At 40.0% G+C, this 13702-nt stretch overlaps 1 protein-coding gene across 2 annotated transcripts in view; it reads left to right on the top strand.

Moving 5' to 3' along the window:
- LOC128700829 (calcium-activated chloride channel regulator 2) overlaps window positions 1-13702 on the top strand; it is a 134454-nt gene that overhangs the window by 29471 nt on the left and 91281 nt on the right. For both annotated transcript variants that reach the window (XM_070097018.1, XM_070097019.1), the window contains exons 2-3: window positions 358-640; window positions 2502-2658. In XM_070097018.1, coding sequence (XP_069953119.1) covers window positions 358-640; window positions 2502-2658 — 440 coding nt within the window. The remainder of the gene's footprint in view (window positions 1-357; window positions 641-2501; window positions 2659-13702) is intronic.

Below are 13702 nucleotides of genomic sequence, written 5' to 3'. Positions count from 1 at the left end.
CGTTGCCACAATAAAATGTCACATTAGTTGCACTTGTGTCCTTTTACTTCACATTTTGATTATTAACTGGAAGGTTAGTAGCTGAGGATAATCCAATCAAGCCACTGTCATCATTTAACTGTCAGGGGCAATAAGTGTGAAGAAACGTGCCAAATGTTTCCACTTGTCCGAGGACTTAATACCTGTCCTTCAGATGAGCTGACATTCCTACCAATTGAGTTACAAGAACCCAGCTTAGAAATACTACAGTAACAGAAGCATGGCACTACACTTGAGATTTCTCTGTCCCTTTCATTTAGAATACATGTATTCATGTTTCAATTCCATAAATAAATTTAAATAACTTCTTCATTTCAGGATATGATTGGATATGCTTCTGAAATATTGTATAATGCTACAAACAACAAGCTCTACTTTGGAGAGGTGACAATTGTAATTCCCTGGTCATGCACTGGGATCAATATTGTTAGCAATTCCCAGTGGTTGGGGTGGGATGATGCTCACCTGAGGTTGGGACCCCAAGACCCACTCTTCAAAGACAACCCCTGGACCCAACAACCCCGAGGCTGTGGAGAACCTGGAGACTTCATCTACTTCTCTGATGGTTTCCTCTTTTCTAATGCTGATATGGAATATCAAGGTGCAGTATGTGTTTAAAGGAGCATTTGATTTGTTTTGATGTTAGAACTTAATAAAAGATATTTTCAATGAATAATGCTTTAAGTTAGTTAAGAGTGAAATTGCAGTTTGGTAAGCTACAGTTACATATATGTTCTGACAAATGAAAAACTAACTTGTGTAGTGTTTGATAAATGACTATGGGTGTTTTATCTTCTAATCCATCAGTTTTAGAACCTCCCACCACTTTTATGTCTATTAACTTTGTTGCACTTTCTATTCAATAATGAAAATGCCATCTACTATGTCCCTATTGGGTCTTGCCTGACAACACCTGCCAATCATCATAACATGACTAGCAATAGCTGATATGGGGTAATAGCAGTCTTGATTGCTCATTGAATCCTACAGAAAGTGGTTTTTCATCCTTCAAAACTCATAGGCTCAAACTCTGATGATGATCTCAGTCCTTTGTAACTGTATACAGTACTAATTGATTGGAAATAAACTTTGCATTGGTATAACTATAACAAATAGTTTGTAACTATTATTTGACAGTATTGTAACTGAGTCTTAACAAAATATTTAATGTAATTAATACCAAAATTTAATACCCAAAACTCACTGGACAGCACAGTATTGTAAAGCATAATCCTCATTATTTATATTGCTTTACTGTACTGTATTTCTCATACAAAAATAAGCACTGCATATTTTTGTAGTATGGTAATTCTGTCACTGAACATTCAGCTTAAACACTATGACAGAGGGTTGAGCCATGGAAGAAGAGGGTAGCTCCAGTTTCTTGGATCATGAGCCCCTCAAGGGAAATCTGGCTTGAGCCTACAAGGGTGTGATGAATTTTTTTTTTTGAAAATCGACAAGTTGAAGAATTGAGACACTTGTGCAACATATGGGAATCTTTATTGAAGAAACATTTTGCCACACAGTGGCTTCATCAGTCCAATACAAAGTAGAAAAGGGTAGGGAGAGGAGGAGTCCTACTGTGATCCCGCCTCTTCCTGCTTCGACTCACCTGACTGCAGTATATAAGCCATCTCTCTGGCCCTGTGCTGTACTTCCTACAAGAGTGATGGACTGAACACATCGATTCCAGGCTGAGGGACTGATTACTTCAAACTCCTCCTCTCCTTACCCATTTCTGCTTTGTATTGAACTGATGAAGCCACTGTGTGGCAAAACGTTTCTTCAATAAAGATTCCCATATGTTGCATAAGTGTCTCAATTCTTCAACTTGTCGGTTTTCAAAAAAAAAAAAAAATCATCACATCTGTCAGACACTGCAACATCATGGGATCTTGGTACAAAGACTTCAACACTTGTCCAACCTTTTGACGACGACCTACTTACACTAGTGGCAGGTCCTACTGTGATCCCGCCTCCTCCTGCTTCGACTCACCTGACTGCAGTATATAAGCCATCTCTCTGGCCCTATGCTGTACTTCCTACAAGAGTGATGGACTGAACACATCGATTCCAGGCTGAGGGACTGATTATCTCAAACTCCTCCTCTCCTTACCCATTTCTGCTTTGTATTGGACTGATGAAGCCACTGTGTGGCGAAACGTTTCTTCAATAAAGATTCCCATATGTTGCATAAGTGTCTCAATTCTTCAGCCTACAAGGGGTCCTTCATGCCTGAGGGTACTGATGCCGGCAAGACTGTGCATGAGCAGGCCATGTTATCTCTTTTAAATGTGAAAGGTTCCAACTCCTTCACCAGGTTTCGGAAAAAACAAATATTTCTGATTAAGTTTGGTGTTTCTGGCTACAGAATTTGGGTTTGTATAACAGATCTAAGGCAGCCAAGTGGGGAAAGACTAAAATAATTTATTACATTAAACTAAGCTTCTTTTCCTCAGGTAAATTACTGGTTCATGAATGGGCAAAATTCAGATGGGGAGTATTTGAAGAATATGGACATATGCATGATCCCATCTACCCTACAGCATACCTCACTAGTGACAATACTTTTGGTCCCAGTTACTGCATCAATGCAAAACTTACAGGCACTCTAAGGTTAGAAGTACTTGAATACAGTACATTATTATTTTGTTGGCAGTGCTGGTAGCTAGTACCATTACTTATATTAGGGTTATACCAGGGTACTTAATATATAATCAGTCTGAAAACTTAATTTTGGAACAGTTAAGGCTGGAGAAGTGATTCTTGGAAGAGAGTCATTCTTGAAGATTCAACCTAGACTGATGTTCATATGAACTGCAACATTGGGTTTTGTTAAATTTTAACAACATGGTTACTGATGAGCTCATAAAGATATCTACTTGGATAACAACTAACAAACTTGCATTCAGTGTTGATAAAACCTTCTACATAGTATTTAGGAATAAAGCTAAAAATGCCATTGAATATGAAGGTAAATAATATACACAAAGATAAGATGGAAATATAAACACATATGCAGTATAATGGGATCCTTTATTGACAACATTTCACCCACACAGTGGGCTTTATCAAGTTACAAACAGATCTACCTGGGTGGAAGGCACGTGAGTATTTATAGGATGAAGTCAGGATGAGAATGCTGGGTCAGGTGGAGAATGCTGCATGTGACAATCTTCCGAGTAGGGTTATAGAATATAATGGCTTGGGTAGCTTGAAGGAGAGATTGGATAAGTATATGAGTAGACCTTCTGCAGTGTTCCTCCATTCTTATGTTCTTACGTGGGATAGTGATGAAGAAGTTTCTTGGCAAGGGGTTCAGCTATGTTATATAAGCTGTTGTTCTGGTTGCAGTTGTTGGATGTACAGAAAAGTGATGATTCCAGGATTCTTCGGTATTGAATGTTGTCTTCTCTGATGGTAAGTCTTGCGTTTCTGTAGTTGATTAAATGGTTGTGTGAATTTCAGTGTTGAACACAGGCATTCCTTGAGTCGTCAGATCTGCCTGCGTACTGGTGTTCTGAAATACGTGTTTGGAGGTCTCTTGATGTTTCACCCATGTATAAATTGCTGCAGTCATTACAAGGGACTATGTATACCCCTGCAGAGGATGGAAGCTTGTCCTGTCTATTACTGGTAATGTCCTTCATGGTCGTGGGTGTGGAGGTAGATGCTTGGAATGGGGTATTGGAAAAGATGTTGGAAACGGGTTTGGCAATGGAGTTGGTGGGGAGGACTATCTCTTCTCAGCAGTGTCTTCTCTGGGTGTGTTGAAAATGTTTAATGCCTGTCGTCTGCAGTCTCTGATGAAGTGACGAGGATAGTGAATTTTGGAAAATACTTGTTTTTCCACCATTATTCCCTCGTCTGTCACCTGGCTCCATTATGTTGACAACATTCTCATCATAACTCCTAGACGCTTCAATGTTCAAGCTCTCCAACACAAGCTCAACCAGGTTGAGCCCTCAATCCAGTTCACACTAGAAGAAGAAGTTGACAACACTCTTCCTTTCCTTGATGTTCTCTGCAAGGTGACCATGAACTTCATTTTAAAGTCTATCAAAAACCTACCAACCAACACGATCTTCTCCACTTCTGCTCTCACCACGACACCAAAACTAAACGTGGTGTAATTATAGGCTTTTTCCTGCTTGCACTCAGAATTTGCAGTAGTGAGTTCCTTGAGGAAGAATGCATTATAATTGAACAAGTATTTTCCAAAGTTCACTATCCTTGTCACTTCATCAGAGACTGCAGACGATGGGCATTAAACATTTTCAACACACCCAGAAGACACTGCCGAGAAGAGATATATATGTATAGTCCTCCCCGCCAACTCCATTGCCAAACACATTTCCAACATCTTTTCCAATACCTCATTCTAAGTATCTACCTCCACAACCACAACCATCAAGGACATTACCAGTAATAGACAGGACAAGCTTCTATCCTCTGCTGGGGTATACAGAATCCCTTGTAATGGCTGCAGCAAGTTATACATGGGTGAAACATCAAGAGACCTCCAAACACGTATTTCAGAACACCAGTACGCAGGCAGATCTGACTACTCAAGGAATGCCTGTGTTCAACACCGAAATTCACACAACCATTTAATCAACTACAGAAACGCAAGACTTATCTCCAGAGAAGACAACATTCAATACCGAAGAATCCTGGAATCATCACTTACCTGTACATCCAACAACTTCAGCCAGAACAACGGCTTCTATAACATAGCTGAACCCCTTGCCAAGAAACTTTTTCATCACTATCCCACGTAAGAACGTAAGAATGGAGGAACACTACAGAAGGTCTACTCATATACATATCCAATCTCTCCTTCAAGCTACCCAAGATATTAGATTCTATAACTCTAATAGAGCCTACTAGACTGGAGAATACACTGGACCTCATCTTCACTACCAATGATGATCTGATATAAAATGTCACCATATCAAAAACAATATACTCAGATTACAACATAATCGAGGTTCAGACATGTATGTGCAGAGCCCCAGACTGACAAAATGAGATCAGTCACGAGGGAGCCTTCACCAAATTCAACTTCAATAACAAGAACATAAAGTGGGACCAAGTAAACCAAGTCCTAAACAATATAAGCTGGGAAGATAGACTAAGCAACACAGACCCCAACTTATGCCTAGAACAGATTAACTCTGTGGCACTCGATATATGTTCAAGGCTTATTCCTTTAAGAAAAAGGAAGAGTAGATGTAAAATAGAAAGAGACAGGCACTCCCTTTACAGGCGATGGAAAAGAATAACAGAGCGGCTAAAAGAGGCCAATATATCTGAAATGCGAAGTGAGACACTGGTCAGAGAAATAGCAAACATTGAACTAAAGCTAAAGGAATCTTATAGGAGTCAGGAATTGCGGGAAGAACTAAAAGCCATAAATGAAATCGAAAGAAACCCAAAGGATTTCTTTTCTTACGCCAAATCAAAGTAAAAAACAACATCCAGTATTGGACCCCTACTTAAACAAGATGGGTCCTACACAGATGACAGCAAGGAAATGAGTGAGCTACTCAAGTCCCAATATGACTCAGTTTTTAGCAAGCCGCTAACCAGACTGAGAGTCGAAGATCTAAATGAATTTTTTATGAGAGAGCCACAGAATTTGGTAAACACAAGCCTATCTGATGTTATCCTGATGCCAAATGACTTTGAACAGGCGATAAATGACATGCCCATGCACTCTGCCCCAGGGCCAGACTCATGGAACTCCATGTTCATCAAGAGCTGCAAGAAGCCCCTATCACGTGCTTTTAACATCCTATGGAGAGGGAGCATGGACACTGGGGTCGTCCCACAGTTACTAAAAACAACAGACATAGCCCCACTTCACAAAGGGGGCAGTAAAGCAATAGCAAAGAACTACAGACCTATAGCGCTAACATCCCATATCATAAAAATCTTTGAAAGGGTCCTAAGAAGCAAGATTGCCACCCATCTAGATACCCATCAGTTACACAACCCAGGGCAACATGGGTTTAGAGCAGGTTGCTCCTGTCTGTCTCAACTACTGGATCACTATGACAAGGTCCTACATGCACTAGAAGACAAAAAGAATGCAGATGTAATAGACACAGACTTTGCAAAAGCCTTTGACAAATGTGACCATGGTGTAATAGTGCATAAAATGCATGCCAAAGGAATAACAGGAAAGTTGGTAGATGGATCTATAATTTCCTGACAAATAGAACACAGAGTAGTAGTCAACAGAATAAAGTCTGAGGAAGCTACGGTGAAAAGCTCTGTTCCACAAGGCACAGTACTCGCTTCCATCTTGTTTCTCATCCTCATATCTGACATAGACAAGGATGTCAGCCACAGCACCGTGTCTTCCTTTGCAGATGACACCTGAATCTGCATGACAGTGTCTTCCATTGCAGACACTGCAAGGCTCCAGGCAGACATCAACCAGATCTTTCAATGGGCTTCAGAAAACAATATGAAGTTCAACGATGAGAAATTTCAATTACTCCGATATGGTAAAAATGAGGAAATTAAAACTTCATCAGAGTATAAAACAGATGCCAGCCACAAAATAGAGCAAAAAACTAACGTCCAAGACCTGGGAGTGATCATGTTAGAGGATCTCGCCTTCAAGGGCCATAACATTGTATCAATTGCATCTGCTAGAAAAATGACAGGATGGATAATGAGAACCTTCAAAACTTGGGATGCCAAGCCCATGACACTCTTCAGGTCGCTTGTTCTATCTAGGCTGGAATATTGCTGCACACTAACAGCACCTTTCAAGGCAGGTGAAATTGCTGACCTAGAAAATGTACAGAGAACCTTCACGGCACGCATAACGGAGATGAAACACCTCAGTTACTGGGGACGCTTGAAGTTCCTGAACCTGTACTCCGTGGAATGCAGGTGGGAGAGATACATGATTATATACACCTGGAAAATCCTAGAGGGACTAGTATTGAACTTGCACATGAAAATCACTCACTACAAAAGCAAAAGACTCGGCATACGATGCAACATCCCCCCAATGAAAAGCAGGGGTGTCACTAGCACGTTAAGAGACAACACAGTAAGTGTCAGGGGCCCAAGACTGTTCAGTTGCTTCCCTGCATACATAAGGGGGAATACCAATAGACCCCTGGCTGTCTTCAAGCAGGCACTGGACAGGCACCTAAAGTCGGTACCCTGACCAGCCGGGCTGTGGCTTGTATGTTGGATTGCATGCAGCCAGCAGTAACAGCCTGGTTGATCAGGCTCGGATCCACCATGAGGCCTGGGCACTGACCCCCGGAACTCTCTCCAGGTAAACTCCAGGTAGATTGTTACATGCAGCATTCTCCACCTGACCCATCATTCTTCGTCCTATAAATTCTCACATACCTTCCACCCAGGTAGATCTGTTTGTGACTTGATAAAGCCCACTGTGTGGGCAAAACATTGTCAATAAAGGATCACATTATACTGCATATGTGTTTATATTTCCATTGTGTCGGTATTTTATACCATTTATTTCCAAAGGCAAGATGAGAGAAAATTCATAGGTAGACACCTCTCCAGCAATCTAGAATTCAACACTCACATCCAAAACATTTAAGAAACTTTCAGTAACAGTGGGAAGTCTTTCCAAAATACATTACTGTGTACTTCAAACAACAAAGGTGGTGACCCCACAGATGTAAACAACTATAGGCCAATATCAAACTTACCATTGCTATCCAAAATCTTCGACAAACTCATGCACAAGAGATTATATTCGTTTATAACAGCACAAAACATACTCAACTCCTGCCACTTTGGCTTCAGAAAAAATAAAAGCACTAATGATGCAATTGTAAAAATGCTAGATCTGCCGTACACAACACTGGAAAATATGGAAGATCCATTAGGACTTTTTATTGACCTAAGAAAAGCGTTTGACACAGTAGATTACGGCATCCTACTCCACAAACTTGACCATTATAGCATAGGAGGCCATGCCCTTGCATATTTCAAATCCTACCTTACTGATAGGTATCAGTATGTCACCGTTAAAGACACAACTTCATTAACATGGCCACTTGATACTGGAGTACCACAGGGAAGTGTCCTTGGTCCCCTGCTCTTCCTCTTATACATCAATGATCTTCCCAACGTATCACAACACCTGAAAACCATTGTCTTTGCTGACGACACAGCTTATGTCATCTCTCACCCAAATCTTGCCACCCTCAACACCATTGTTAACAAGGAGCTACTCAGAATATCTACTTGGATGACAGCCAATAAACTTACACTTAACACTGACAAAACGTTTTATATTATGTTTGAGAACAGAGCAGGTGTTGCACAACTTAACATCAAGATCGACAACACTCTTATTGCTAGACAGAATGAGGGCAAATTCCTAGGCCTGCACCTCTACAGCAACCTGAATTTCAGCACCCATATCCAACACACAACAAAAAAAGTATCCAAAATGGTTGGGATCCTCTCCAAGATATTCATATAGTTTATCTGGACATGATACATAGTTGTACTACAAGGAATTACTGTATAGTACTAGTTGGGTGTACATGCCAAAAGCCCCTTGTGTGCAAAGCATTATGGGCAGGCTTAAAATTAACTTAAAATTAACAAGCAATGAAAGGTTCAGTGGTAGAAATTACAGTAAACAATTTACAATATGAAGTACAATTGAGTATTTGAACCAATGAAATTTGAACATTTAGATATTGGAGCATTATAGTTGTACAAATTTGTCGCATTACAATGTATAACAAACGAGATGATCAGTTTACTCTATGTTGTCTTGACGTTTTAAGATTTAAGTAATTGGGAGAATTATTGGTAATGTTAAACATTGAGTGTTGATTATTTAGTCCTGGCCGAGTAAGTGGTTTTTTAGAAAAGTCTTAAATTGATTTTCAGGCCTGGTTACTTTGGTATGTTCTGGTAATGAATTCCAGATTTTGGGGCCCTTTATGTGTATAGAGTTTTTACACAGTGTGATATGGACATGGGGTACATCAAAAAGAGATCTGTGGCTTGTGTTATGGTCATGTGTCCTGTTAAGGTTGGTGAGGAGAAGTTTGAATAGAGGGTTTATGTTTGCATGTATTGTTCTATGTATATGTAGTAGGCACGTGAATAGATGTGGATGTTCTTTATGGTGAGCAAATTTAGACTTTTGAATAGAGGTGGACTATGCTGTCGCGAATGGGAATTTGTTACCATTCTGATTTTAGTCTTCTGCTGGGTTATTAGAGGCCTTAAGTGATATGATGTTGTTGACCCCCATGCACAAATTCCATATGTGAGATAAGGGTAGATGAGTGAGTGATACAGTGCAAGGAGAGCTGATCGTGGAACATAGTACCGTAACTTTGATAGTATGCCACTACATGCCACAAGCTGCCCTTCTCACACTATACCATTCACTCATTTATCCCTACCTCACCTATGCTATTTGTGCTTGGGGATCAACTGCAGCCACACACCTAAAGCCAGTAAAAACCCATCAAAAAGCCACAGTCAGAATAATCATGCAATCCAATCCCAGGCAACTCCCCCTTCCCCACTCTTCATAGATCTAAACTTACTCATTGTTCAGAACATCCACACTTACTACTGTGCAACCTACATTTACAGAACCTTAGTTTCCAATATTAACCCTGATGTAAAATGCTTTCTTGATAGTTGTGACAGGACCCATAGGCATAACACCAGACACAAACATCCCTATGACACTCCCCGTGTCTGGCTAAACCTATACAAAAATTCATTGTACACGACTCAAGAAATCGTAATGACACGATTGCAAACAAACCATACCCCCAGCCGGGATTGAACCCGCGGGTTCAATCCCGGCCGGGGGTATGATTCATTGTACACCCTACCTGAAAACTCTAGAACTGCAGACACATTCATCACTTTCAAAACTACTGTTAGAAAACATCTTATCTCCCTGACATACCCTACCATCAGCTCACTACATGAAAACCGCCTATACTCTTGTATCATACACACATAAAAAACAACCTAGACCTCTCCTTGATATCTGTGAATCCCCACAATTCGCACTCACACTCACCCAATTGATTATAAACAGAAATACGTAATACAACTATTACCTAATGAATCTTAACTAGTTATAAGTTTACCTGTGATACTCCAATATAGAAACTATGTATTGTACCAAAACAAAACCATTCACATTGCAAAATTTACGAACTGTAATGCAGTTACTTAGCCTTAATACCATATGCTTCATAATCTGTACCAATATAGAGTTTTGAATTAATCTTAGTGTGCCCAAAACGGCTAGTCATGCTAGGTGTGATAGTGGCCCTCTCTGTAATTAGTATTTTATAATATGTAAATTACACAATATCCTATAATATGTAAACCCTGCATTGTAATCTCTATAGAGAATAAACTTGATTTGATTTGATTTGATTTGAATACTCACTTTGTATTACTTTCCAATCTACCCTTACATCACTTATGGTATGTGTGCAAGGGGATGCACATCAGCAAATCACCTTAAGCCCATTCTAATTCAACAAAAATCTGCTATTAGAATGATCACTTACCAGGTTCCATACAACACACACAAGCACTATCTGAATGTTTAAATTTACTCAACATACAAAACATTCAGACGTATGACTATGCATACTATATATATATACAGTGAACCCCCGACTTACGAAGGCCTTGTCTAATGATAAAATCAACTTACGAAGCGTTTCAGCGTAAAAAATTTCCCCCCACGTACGAACAAAAACTCGACTTACATCATTCATCCCGAATGCGTCCACGCGTCCCTTTGGCCTGAGTGCACCTTAGCTGCCCTGCCTTCAGTTAGTGTGCGAATGTTTACAAGCCAGTGAGGTCATTCCCACACATACATTCGGTACATTTTGTATTATTCCAGTGTTTTTAGTGCTTGTAACTGCTAAATAAGCCACCATGGGCCCAAAGAAAGCTTCTAGTGCCAACCCTTTGGCAAAAAGGGTGAAAATTACAATCAAAATGAAGAAAGAAATTATCACAAAATATGATAGTGGAGTACGTGTCTCCGAGCTGGCCAGGTTGTACAACAAACCCCAATCAACCATCGCTACTATCTTGGCCAACAAAAAGGCAATCAAGGAAGCTGTTGTTGCAAAAGGTGCAAATATCTTTATGAAACACAGATCGCAAGTACTGTACTCGAAGATGTTGCGAGACTGTTATTGGTGTAGATAAACGAAAAACAGATATCAGGAGATAGCATCTCTCAAGCGATCATATGTGAAGAGGCAAGGCAGTTGCATGACGATTTAATTAAAAAAATGCCTGCAACTAGTGGTGATATGAGTGAATTTAAAGCCAGCAAAGGTTGGTTTGAGAGATTTAAGAATTGTAGTGGCATACACAGTGTAATAAGGCATGGTGAGGCCGCCAGTTCGGACCAAAAAGTGGCTGAAAAATATGTGCAGGAATTCCAGGGGTACATAGGGGCAGAAGGATTGCAACCCCAACAAGTGTTTAACTGTGACAAAACAGGCCTGTTTTGGAAGAAAATGCTACATTACACAGGAGGAAAAATCACTCCATCCTATGAAGGACAGGGTTACAATAATGTTGTGTAGTAATGCTAGTGGGGATTGCAGAGTGAAGTCTCTACTCGTGTATCACTCTGAAACTCCCAGTGTGTTCAGGAAAAACAATGTCGTCAAGGATAATTTGTGTGTAATGTGGAGGGCAAACAGTAAGGCATGGGTCACTAGGGACATTTTCTATGACTGGTTTTACCATGTGTTTGGCCCCACTGTGAAAAATTACCTCCTGGAAAATAAATTGGACCTTAAGTGCCTTCTGGTATTAGACAATGCTCCTGCTCATATTTCAGACTTGCCAGAGTGAATTTCGGGGGAGTTGAGTTTTATTAAAGTAAAGTTTTTGCCTCCTAACACCACTCCTCTCCTCCAGCCCATGTACCAGCAGGTCATTTCAAATTTCAAAAAACTATACACCAAAGCAATGTTTCAAAAGTGCTTTGAAGTGACCTCAGACACTCAATTGACCCTAAGAGAGCTTTGCAAAGGTCACTTTAGTTTCCTCAGTTGCATAAACCTTATAGGTAAGGCTTGGGAGGGAGTGACTAACAGGATCTTGAACTCTGCTTGGAGGAAATTGTGGCCAGAATGTGTAGAAGAGAGGGATTTTGAAGGGTTTGGGGCTAACCCTCAGGAGCCTATGTCAGTTGTGGAGTCTATTGTGGCATTGGGGTTGGAGGTTAGTGGGGAGGATGTGGAAGAGTTGGTGGAGGACAACGATGAAGAACTAACCACTGATGAGCTGCAAGAGCATCTGCAACAGCAAGAGGCCACAACTGAGGAAATTGCTTTAGAGGAGGGGAGAGAGAAATGGAGGAAGTTGTTTTCTTCAAAGATTAAGGAAATTTGTGCAAAGTGGATTGATGTGCAAACCTTAATGGAAGAAAATCACCCTGACACAGCTATTGCAAGCCGTGCTGGTGACTTTTACAATGACAATGTTGTGACCCACTTTAGGAAAATCTTAACCCTTTCAGGGTCCGTGCCGTAGATCTATGGCTTTACGTTCAGGGTCCAAACCGTAGATCTACGCCATGAGCTCAGCTCTCTCTGATAAGCTGTCAGCAGTAAATTTGGGCCTAAATATGAGAGAATACATCTATGTGGTATGTGTGCACCACATAAAACAACTCCTGCAGCACACACTGCATAATGAGAGAAAAAAAATTGAGACTGTAATTTTCGATTAAAAAAGCGACTTTGCAGTGCTTTTTCGTATGTTTTTTTAGTTGAATTTGCAATTTCTTGGTCTCATTTGATAGAATGGAAGATATACTACAGAAACCGAGAAGATTTTGATTGGTTTAAATATTGGAAATGGCCTGAAACTGAGCTCAAAGTAGCAGAAATGTTAAATTTTTGCCCATGTTCAAGAGTAAACAAATGACCTCACAAGTCTAATACATGACAGATGGTGGGCCTAATATACATTCACAAATGTGATGATATTATTTATACAATTATTACAGTATTGCATAACAGTAAATCTTCTATTTTTTGGTTTGAATAAAAATTCATTATGTGAATAAAAAATCGGAATGGAATTCATTTGTAAAGCCTGAAAACGTAACTGAGGAACAGAGGAAATGTTAGTTTAGTGCCAGGAATGCCTGCATTGTTTATCCTGGACCCTATTTTGAAATTGGAATATTTTGAACGTTGCATTAAATTGGCCAAATTACCAATTTCTGGTCACTTTGTTTTGTTGTTGAAATAGTTGACTTGGCGATTTCTTGTGCTCAATCGATAGAATAGAAGTAATACTAGTGAAATAGCTAAGAATTTGGTTGACTTTAATACTGTAATTGCCCTAAAATGGGAGTCAAAGTCGGCAAAATTGCTGATGCATAAATATCGCCGACACATCAAAATTCGCAAGAGCATAATTTCGTCAATTTTCCATCAAATTTTGTACTTTTTGTTTTATTACCTTCAGAAAAAGATTCTCTACCATTTCATAAGAAAAAAAAAATTTATCTTTTGAAAATTCTTGGACCCTGGTGCGCACTTTGAAATTTGCTCCACTTTCTTGGTTTGCCTGCCTCCCCTCTCATCTGCAACTGCTTGACAGAGTG

The sequence above is a fragment of the Cherax quadricarinatus genome, chromosome 56 (assembly GCF_038502225.1).
Source record: "Cherax quadricarinatus isolate ZL_2023a chromosome 56, ASM3850222v1, whole genome shotgun sequence".
NCBI classification, from domain to species: domain Eukaryota; kingdom Metazoa; phylum Arthropoda; class Malacostraca; order Decapoda; family Parastacidae; genus Cherax; species Cherax quadricarinatus.
This window is presented reverse-complemented; position numbering and strand designations above follow the sequence as displayed.